The 10,925-nt window shown below is 38.4% G+C and overlaps 2 protein-coding genes across 2 annotated transcripts; both read right to left on the bottom strand.

Moving 5' to 3' along the window:
* Window positions 1-634: 634 nt before the first annotated feature.
* Window positions 635-2,266, bottom strand: LOC135074799 (sucrose-6-phosphate hydrolase-like). The gene has a single exon (XM_063969180.1). The coding sequence runs from the start codon at window positions 2,162-2,164 to the stop codon at window positions 635-637; it is 1,530 nt and encodes a 509-aa protein (XP_063825250.1). The 5' UTR covers window positions 2,165-2,266.
* A 2,022-nt stretch (window positions 2,267-4,288) lies between these two features.
* LOC135074391 (sorting nexin-8-like) lies at window positions 4,289-9,846 on the bottom strand. The gene is made up of 7 exons (XM_063968667.1): window positions 9,618-9,846; window positions 9,071-9,290; window positions 6,819-7,044; window positions 6,445-6,550; window positions 6,232-6,364; window positions 5,790-6,024; window positions 4,289-5,446 (listed from the first exon to the last, which is right to left on the bottom strand). The coding sequence occupies exons 2-7, from the start codon at window positions 9,277-9,279 to the stop codon at window positions 5,291-5,293; spliced, it is 1,065 nt and encodes a 354-aa protein (XP_063824737.1). The 5' UTR covers window positions 9,280-9,290; window positions 9,618-9,846; the 3' UTR covers window positions 4,289-5,290.
* Between the last annotated feature and the right edge of the window lie 1,079 nt (window positions 9,847-10,925).

Here is a 10,925-nt window from a genome sequence, read left to right as displayed (position 1 = left end):
TTACCTTCTGTACCGTGTCATAATTGGCGAAATAAAATTCCGTGGATAACAGAAAAAATAATTCACCATGCATGCATGCGCATCTAACTGCATAAGGTGTAATAAATACGAGTAGGTAGGTACCTATGTTGTATGGTTGGAAATCCTTGGGGGAGGTCTTTGTCCACAGTGGACGTCATTTGGCTGAAACGGAATAAGAACGATACGAAACAATTTTCATGCCTAATGTTACCTACTGCATATTTTTAATCTATGAGGTTCAGAAATGACGTCACAGCGATTGTCTGACGTAGTATGCGTCAAGTGCGAGTGTTGTTAATAAAACAATTATTTTGTAAGAAGTTTTGAACTTTAACCCCGTTTCATAAAGTTTAGAATTGTATTTTTGGATTGGAATTTTATTTAAGCTATCCGATTCTCTGAAGCTACACGGCTAGTTGTGCGTACCTACGTAACGTGGGTGAAATGAAATTACTTTCACGTCCCTTTTCTCATGTTGCGTAAAATTACATTGGATCTTCCCTTGTGAAATCAAGCTATTTAGGGACAGAAAAGTCTATTTTAGGCCACTACAATTTTAATTTCCTCTCAACTCATTTTTAAATCTAATAAAATAAAAATATGGATAGCCATATCAATACTTTATTCTATTTACAAAGTTATGTTTTAAATATTGGCGCAGTTTTTCATCATAGCCTACACTTCGCCTGATCTTATATTGGGTTACATGTAGCTGCATTTCACCACCAATCCTTATTTGGATACCTCTCTTTGGATAGATCCTACTTGAGAACACCACTTCACCATCACCACAAAACACTTCTATTGAGCTCGAATCGACGAATATTCGCCAATGCATATGACCCGTTGGGGACCAGTCTGCTTTTCTTATGCCGTCTATCCCCCCACGATCCACAGTAATACGACCCCGTTCTGCTGAGTAAGCTATCGCATATTGCCTCTCCCCGTGCCATTCAAAGGTCACGGCTGCATCGTACAACACAGAACTCGCGTTCACTATCAGCTCGAAGGATTTACTCCCAGCATGGAAAGCTTCCCCAGGGCTGTACCACGCGTCCTCCAATATTTCAGTTCGCAGGTCTACCATCTCCTTTATGGGCGTCATCAGCAGTCGGCCCTGAGGACTTAGGCGAACTTCCCTGATCAATGTCATCATACTTGCCCAGCCGTCACGAGATTCAACCAACTCACTTTCCCACATCCCCAGCCAAGCGATCAAAAGCCTCCTTCCATCATACGCTTGTAACGTATGAGCTGCGTAGAAGTCATGCCCATAATCCAATTCAGTGAATGTAGCCATAGAAACTTCAAGGTTCTCAAAACGCAATGAATGGTAATTAAAATTTCCCACGACATATCCTGTTTGGTACAAATTCCTGAATCTGTAGCTTTCAGCTTGAATACCTTGGACCGACAGAATTAGAACGTGCTGCCCGTCCACTTCGAATAAATCAGGATTCTCCCACATGTACCCCATGTCTCCGTACGATCTTGCCAAGGTCCTGTTATATTTCCAATGGAACATATCTGGAGAACTGAATAAAATTAACTGTCCTTGTCTGTTTTCTGTAGCACTTCCGAGGATCATGAACCATTTGTTTCGAAATCTCCAAACTTTAGGGTTCCTGAAGTCTGTGACATTCGCGGGGTATTGTCTAATAACAGGATTATACAGATATTTCTGAAAGATGATTCCATCTCCACTAATAGCTATGTTTTGTGTCTGGATAGTCTGATTTTGCGTTTGGACGACACCAGTGTAGAAGAGTGTTAGGTAGTTGTTGTGCATAACAGCTGTTCCTGCCAAGCAGCCATGCCGATCGTAAAAGTCCTTGGGGAGCACTGCAGGAGGATAGTGCACCCAGTCGATGAGGTTGTCACTGATGGCCTGACCCCAGTGCATGGTGCCCCAAGCGCCATTGTACGGGTGGTATTGGTAAAAGATGTGGTATCGGCGTTTGAAGTAGGCGAATCCAGCCGGGCTGTTGAGCCAGCCAACCGGTGCCGAAATGTGGTAGAGTGGCCGATACTTCTTCTTCAAAACGTATCTCTTTTGTTCTATGAAGGCTTCCACGTGCGCGAGATCTTGTGCGAATTCGGCAGCGGCTACGCTCAGCAAAACGGTCAGTAGTAACACCTCCATCTGCACGGGATATTCAGCACGGACTAATCACACAAGCGATGTAATGATCTAATCGTTACTCGACGAATAGAATAACAAAAGATGTTTGTAAATATATTTTCCACGAAGAAGGGCGGGACAATCTCCGTTTGTAGTAAAGTTGTAAACAATAATCTTTCCCTTTTGTGTAACGGTGATCGAATTATTTTGTCACTATGATTGTTTATTGAACTGCCAAGTTATGTGGTGTAGGTACTCACTTGGCATACTTTTATGACGTAATTTTAGCATGGCATCAACCTTTGTTAGTCGTAGGCTTCAAACAAAATATGATAAACGCGCTATCCTTGCGACGAAATCAACGTCAAAATAATCTATTAAAGGTACTTTACCTAAGTTTAGAAATCTAACTTTTGCGAAAATCACAAGATTTTTCAATAACTCATATCTCATAAAAAACTTAAGTAATAATAATATGTAATGAATGTTCATAATATTATCGTCTGAATCGTAGGTAGCGTATCTACGGATAAAGATAAGAATCGGCAGCCGCGATCATGTCCCTCGGATGAAATCCGTTGTTTAATATTTTTCAACCGACTTCAAAAAAAGGAGGAGGTTCACAGGCAAACTTTACATGTTTCATAATCTTGGCACCGACTCCAGAAGTATCAATCATGGTATACCTACATAAATAATTATAATTCGTCCTAATAAATAAGTAGGTAGTTAATCAGTAATTATTTTTCTATGTTTTAGCCTCGTAGCGCCCACGCGCCTTTTGATAACCCAAAATAAACATGGCGACTACAGCCCAGAACTTTTTTCAACTAACTTTCAATTACCGCCCATGCGCCTTTCAGAAGGCCATATTATTAAACTTTGTCTAGATTTTTGAAATTTCGCGGCTTAAAGAAATAATTTAATTCGATTTCTGAACGAAATATTAGGGAAAAGTTTCCGGTATGCTACCATTGGCTGTCACAATTGACAGATGGGATTTTTTGAAAAATGGCCGGCGGTATGGACGGCTCACTAACACGTAGTTAGTAAATCGCATTTTTTTATGATAATCCGTGGTTGTCGAGTATGTTTTTATGCAAAAAGTTGCTAACGAATAGGTATTACTTAAATAGAGATAATTACTTTGCATTTTTAGGGCAGAAATTCTGCGAAATCTTGGTTTGAAATAATATGTACTTTGTGAAGGCGGTTGGGTCGAAGCTAGTACTAAAAATATCACAATATTTTTAGTTTGTGGCTTTGTGTTATATTGGTTTATGGAATATTACTAATATAAAAATGCAACTTATCTTTCACTAATAATTAATTTAATTAATTAATTATTTGTCGGCCGTTTGGTGTAGTAGTTCTAAAAGGGACTACTATGCCGAGAGGTCCCGGGTTCGATTCCCAGCCGGGCAGAAATTAAAATAATGAATTTTAATTTCTGTGACGGGTCTGGGTGTTACTAGTATAATATGTATGTATTTAAAACGTATATTATGTAGTATATCCGTTAAGCGAGCACCCATAACACAAGCATATTAATTGCTTACTATGGGGCTAGATAGCGTTATGTGTGAAATTGTTCAAAAATATTTATTATATTTATTATTTTTATTAATTTAATACTCTTTACACTACTAATTTTTTGTATTATTTAATTTTACTTCACTTAATACTTCCTTTTAATCTAGTATTTGTGGCCCGATGGCCTTTGTAAAGAACAAAAGGTAGACAAATAATTGAATTTAAAAACACATGCTAATATAATCATAATTATACCCTGAAAGTTTCACTTCAAACCGGTAACTCTAACACATACGAATTTCAACTCAAAATCTTGGGCTGATAGGACTATAACTAGATGTCCTATAAGAAGAACGGTCGGGTCGTAGTTAAAGAGGATCCAAAAAATCCGTGGGCGCTACGAGGTTAGTGTAGGTTTTTTGGAGTCGGTTTTATTTTTTTTTATAAAATTTTATATCTAACCATAATAATCATCGTAGCAATCGAATCTTTTTCGCTCTCCTAACGATCAAGAAGGATCTTCCAATCCAACTATCTAAATTGGTTCTTTGTTTTTAACGATGTTAGGGATTAACTTAATTGAGAAATTAAAGGTTTATGATAATTATAATAACGAACTTTATTTATCGATTAAAATATAATGGTTTCATCTCGTCTTTAACTGTGTACTTACTTAAATAAACAAAACACACGTACATAAATTAAATTGATATGGACACTTATTTACTACGGATCAAGTTAGATTTGTATCAAGGTAATAAATACTTGTCAAAACATAACATTAATAAACAACTAAAAACAGTATAAATGTAATTCGAGCTTTTTTTTATCACAGAAGAATTTTACTTGGTCAGATCTTATGATTACCTGCCACCATACAAATACAATACATAATAATACACTGAATAGAATACACTAAAATAATATAAATTATTAATATGTATGATTTTACAATATAATACAAGCTACAAAATATATAACAATAATTATTTAAATTGATATTATGCTTTTCTCACAACACTCGCTGTGCGATATTGTTTAAACTAAAAGCTACATTGTATTGCACACTTTAAAACTTCAAAAGGCACAGACTTCTATTTAACTAGGCAATATGGTGTTGGACTTTTCTCCCTCGTATTCGTAGTCAAATAAAATATCCACGAAGCGAATGTGAACTCTAGGCGAAGACGTGGCCACAATATTCGCTTAGTTGTCGATAACCACGATAACTCTAGCACATTTGCCCTTTCCTTGCATTTTACTTTTTTAAGTAAAATGTAAACAATACAGGGTTTTTATTGCATAATTCAATATGAGGTATGTAGGTAAATACATGCACTAAACATTTGGTCCGTTGAAAGATAAAAAAAAAACTATTAGCCAAATGTGGAAAAACCTCATTACTTCACTACTAAGAAATCATTAGGAGAATCATTACCTCACCACCACGGGTCGCCAATGAATCGCCTTAATGTTGAGCAATGGCAGATTTGAAGTTAGTCTTCGATGCCATAAAGTTAGGCATAAATAGGCATACGGCGTCAAAGAAGATTGCACTGGTCTCGTCTGCACAGTAATTGTTCTTTGAACTCATTCAACATCGGATGTTTTTTTTTATTTAATAGTGGGCTTGGCTTGCGGGTGTCGTAGTGCCGTGTGTAGATCTGCCCATAGAGCTGCGATGCGCGCATGCGCGGTCCCGTGGGTTCTGAAGAGCTCTGGCAGCGATTCTAGCGCAGCCAGTGCGTATGCGCGGCCGATACGGGCTTCCTGCGAAGAAATAAATGCAATTAAATTAAAGGGTTAATTTTAATCGAATTCCAACCGGGGTATATGTATGCAGTTTTGGCTGTAGGTAAAATAAAATAGCTTTATTTCTATTCACTCGGCATTCAATATGATGAGCGTAGCTGCCAACGGAACCAATGAATTTTATAGTAAGCTTCAAAAGGTGTAAAATATTTCACTTCAATTCTGTCAATTTGATACAATTTACCTACTAACATAATATTATTTAATTTTAATCTAAAGCACATTACATGCACTATAATTTACTGCGAAGGAACTTTGGTTCGATTCAATTATTTATTTTCAAGCGTTATCGGTTACTTACCTCCAGTGAGCATCGGAGAGCGTATCTGTGCCGCTCCCTTAACAGCTGCGAAGCCGCCGTGTGCGGGGCCGCAGCGGCAGCAGCGGCTCTCTCAGCATGGAGGCCCCTGGTCAGCCGGGAGCATAGCTCGCGGTAAGCACCTAATGCATCAAGGGCCAGTAACACCTTGCCACCGGGACCGTCTTCCGTGAAATCCATCTCTTCAGGAGGAGACTCGCTCAGCTCTGTCACTAAGCTGGAAGGAACGCATTGCTGTTCTACTGTTTTGATTTCTTTCTACAATATACTTACTTGTTAGCTTGTCCTCAAAAGCAAAAGGAGAAGTAGCTATGAGTCTACGAAATTGATATCGATGCATCTTATGCTTTTATCAAATCTGCGGCAACGGATGTTCACTCATAAATATAAATTATGTCTTATAGAAAGATTGATCTCAACTTACTCTGCTGCAGCTTTCATAGCCTCTTTGACGTGAGACCATCTAGGCCCATCAGCTATCGATGGCGTAGACAGAGCATTTAGTCCATTGCCCAATTCCCGTATGTCAGCCCGCTCTGCTTCACATCTGCTTTCGACTAATAACAAATTAATGACCATTAGTAAACATGTCAGTGCGGCTTAGTAATAAAATCACAATCTGGCTCGAAGGACCAACCTCTTTCAAATATCTGGTATATTCTGTCAATGCCCAAAAGAGCTAAGCGGAGCTGCTCCTGATCCGTTGTAAATGCTGCCTGCATATCCTCCGTTGACATTTCCCTCTAAAATGGGTAAATAAGAATGAGATAAATAGATAACATTATGAAAACCTAAAAAATTACATATTGGATTGGTTACGATAGTCGTGACTAAAAACGATTTATCAAGCACGTGAATCATACAAATAAATAGTTGTTAAAGTAATTTTACGATCAACGGTTTTGTGCCAACTTTATTATATACAATCATGCGCACGGGATCATGAGGGTCATAAAGTGACTGTTTTACTGAATCAGTAGGAACGTCATTAGGTAACATGAGGTTTCTTACAGGGCTGTCTTCTTGTGTGCCAGCCAGTACGAACTCATCGTGTTTCGGTTTGTCCAACCTCGATGTAGTCTCGCAGAGGAAACTGCGGAGGTCCGCATCGTGAGCTAAGACTGGGTGCCTGGCGACCAGAGTAAGCCACCGCTGCAGAGCCGCTCGCCTCCGCTGTAGGAAGCGAGGACTCCCACCGCCTACCACGACACGTTTTGGCGGCAACCGGCATACTGAGCTGAAAGGAGTTATGGAAGGCTAGTACTTAATTATGGTAATTACGACATTTAATGAATAAAACCAAATAATACACACGGCTTATATTTCCATGATCTACAAATACACACACGTTTTTTATAAATTATGTTTCGAGGTAGGTAGGTAGATTTACCTACCAAAGATACCAACTTTTATATTGTACTTTTGTAATGTAAAGGTCGTTGGTTATAAAGCGATAACAATTGATATATTATTTTACGGTTAATGAGTAACAAAATGTGATACTATACTCAACATCAAATAAACCGCACCTTCCGCGACGCGAACTTTAACGATTTTCTTCTGACACAATCATGGTTCCCCAACAATATTGGTGTTATTTGAAAGCCCAATAAATATCCTTAAAGAAAAACACATTTACTTTCTTAATAAATGATTAACATATACCATAAATGTGACTTGAAAAAATACCTCACTTTGGGGCCACCTATGGGATCAATTAGACCATTTTTTATGGTTATAAAACCAAATAATGATCTCACGTGTCCTCTTTAACAGATGGATAGCGATTAATCCCAACATAACAGTTTTATAGCCATAAAAGTTGGCTCTAGCGTAACTACCTATTTTTTGAAGCAGTGACTCTGGGTCCTTCTAAAGACACATTTTTGGGGTAAAAACCTTTCCTTTAATGAAATTAAGGTAAGAACTAGGCTTTTAAATGGTGCCAATATCGGTGGGAAGTGGGGAAGCAAACGTTTGAAAATGCTTGTCGCGGGAGGTGCGATTTATTTGATGTCGAGTGTATAACAGGTTTAGTACGAGTAAAATATTGAGTTAGTAGGTGCCGTCGACGCCATCCACGCCACGTATTTTAGTCCCAATCTAAATGAAAAGAGATAAAGAAATATGAAAAATATAAAAGTAGCAGTTATTTTATTAAGACAATGCGATAAAAGGAAGTTATGAATAAACTAGTGAGTAGGTACTTTATCATCGCAAAAGTTCTTGACATAGATCGCACACATACAATGGTGTTAGGTAACTACGAGATAATGAAATCATCCGCCCAGTTTATCACATTTCCTCTCATCTCACACGCGGGCTGTGGGAACATTGTTCCCATCAATCAACTGTAACATATCTGTTCGGAAAAAACTAGGTAGTAGATAGCAGTATCTGCGTAACGTAATACCTGCTTAGAGGCAATAGCCTAAAGACGCGACCATAGCCCGGTCTGTCGGTGTCGTCGGGTCGGGTCAGATCCGATGAACGCAGGTTCGATCCCTGCTGCGCTATTGAGGTGATGAATCACTCGTAACATAAGGTATTTAGCTTACCATAAAGGGGTTAACGGGACTAAAACTTGTAACACTTCCTAATATTTTTTAACGTCAACTGTTGTAGGTAGGTAGTAAGGGTTGCTATTGCTATGTCCGTATTCAGAAACATTGCTATGAGGACTCATAGTGCACGTGGACGCACTGGGTCACACGTGAAGCAATCACAGAGCTCTAATCAACGCTGTGCGTTCAATTTTTTGCACTTATGCAAGCATCATTGGTGAATACGGGTGATAGACATTAACGCTAACGCGCCGGCCATTTATCGGCACAGCTGGGCGGCAAAATGGAATATATATGTATAATGCAGATGAGTGATCGGGGAAAAAACCCGCTCACCTAGGCGAACAATCGGTAAATAGAATGATGTGTCAACCCGAATGTACTACCCGTATCCGGAGCACGAATAAATCGTTCTCAGTAAAGCATGGTCGCGGTAATCGTTTTTTAGGGTTCCACTGAAAATTAAACCAAAAATTTTTTGTTTCGTTTTCAGTTTGTTTTATACCTAATAAAAAGTTAGGCTTATAAATGAAAATCTTAAAGTTAACATTCACAAAAAAAGTTGTAAATTGTATGAATTTGTTGATAAATTCAGGTAACTACCTACTACAATTAAACAACATTAGGCGTACAAGGAAATATGTCTACTAAAATTAAATGGTTTCTGGGATTTTCTCACAGCTGCTAACTGGTACTTACCGATAAGGATATTTTGCATACAAGACATCATACAGCTGGGAAAAGTCATTGTATCGCCTCGTCACAGTGGTGCCATGTCTTCTGGAGCTCACGTAATATTCACAATGTTTCAATATCAGCCCTTTTCTCTCCGGAACCAGTTCTACGCTAATCACGTCTGTAGCTTCCAACTCTTCATACGTCACTATATCCGTACTGTTATTTGGCATCTTGGGTACTACTGCAAAGATACTCAAAACTTATTAATTAATTAAATAAAGATCTATAAATATCCAGCAATTGATCATAACAAACGTTATTGCACTAATACATAAATAAAAAAACATGTAGAAAAGTGTATATCTGATATCTAGAAAGCAGAATAATGCCAACTGTGTCTACATAGTTCCACATAATTGCATGTATAATTAATTTCTACTCAATAAAACAATCCAATCGGTAATTCTCATTATTAAGATTAAAATCCTAATGACAAAGTTACACATGTAGTTGTATGAAGGTAATGACATCAAGGATTAACATATAAATTACCATTAAAAATACTTACAATAAATTCTAACATATCACAGTGCTAAGTTAGAACTAAGTAGGGCGTTTGCGACTCGTAGATCGTAATAAGTATCAACTTCTAAACTTTCGGCGCCAAAAACTTCTGTGACCGTGCAACTAAAAATAAGTACAACAACAAATAAATAAAACTCAAAAGATAAATAACTTTCAAAAAACAAACAAAAGTTTTGCATGCGCTTGCGCCGATTTGGAAATTTGGAATATGATTTGGCATTACGGCGGAAGTGTCACTTCATTTGACGTTTTGCCACCCACTTGCGGTGACGGGGGCGTTTGGCGGAAAATAGCGCTAGCTAGTAAAATGGCATCCTTTTAGCGGTAAGTGCTGTCACCGTCAAAAAAATGTATGGAAAAACATCACTTTTTAAAGTTAAGCAAACGTATCTTAGCCGAAAACATGCTAAAGGTTCGGAGGTTGCCATGGCGATCGCCATTTTGCTAACAATTTCTAACATGCGCTATTTTCCGCCAAACGCAGCCAATCGCTGCTATTTTCGTTCGGAAATTCATTTTAAACCACTAGGCACGTATCGTTGGCGGAACAGCTACACAAACAAAAACAGAGGTAAAAATTTCGTTATTTTTAATTCTACTTACTTGTGATTTTGAAAGAGACCACTTTCTATGAGATGTCGCTTTGAAATGTAAAATGCTCCAGTTTCTATCAAATCTCCGCCCCAGTCCTGTCGCCTCGGTCTGGCGAAGACGTCGAAGTTAATGGGAGAAAAAGTGCTTCCAAGTTGTTGCCACCGAAGTTTATAACTTCTAAAATAAACATTCACTTAAATATAGCAACTGGATTCTCTGACTGAACCTCTGTCTGATTCAGAAGCTCTGAACTCAACAATAATTTAATTCGGTATTTTACGTTTACTAAAACTCATAAAAAATCTTACTCACCTATGAGCTGAAAAAACACAGTCATAAGGAATGGGGTAGTTTAAATTTTTAACAGCGTCCTTCAGCCGTATAGGGCTTAAGAATGGCGACGTGGCTTGTAGTAACACCAAAACCGTAACGTCGAGTTTCTTTCCTATAAATTCAGCTGCCCCCCAGATTGATGGTGCGCAGTCAACTGCTGTTATGGGGCTTCTATGGAAAATGGCGGCTCCATCTGTAGGCGCACAAGGAAAGAAAACAATATTAAGGTGTCTACCTAAAATAAAATCTGCAAACAACACACCTATTTGGTGGATATCTTCACTTACTTCTCAAAGCTTCTAACGCGATCAAAGGATGGTCGGTAGACACTGTGACGTCATCGAGTCCTGCAGACTTGGCTGTT

Source organism: Ostrinia nubilalis, chromosome 9, assembly GCF_963855985.1.
Source record: "Ostrinia nubilalis chromosome 9, ilOstNubi1.1, whole genome shotgun sequence".
Classification (NCBI taxonomy): Eukaryota; Metazoa; Arthropoda; class Insecta; order Lepidoptera; family Crambidae; genus Ostrinia; species Ostrinia nubilalis.
Note: the sequence above shows the minus strand (reverse complement) of the source record. Positions and strands in the feature narration are given on the sequence as shown.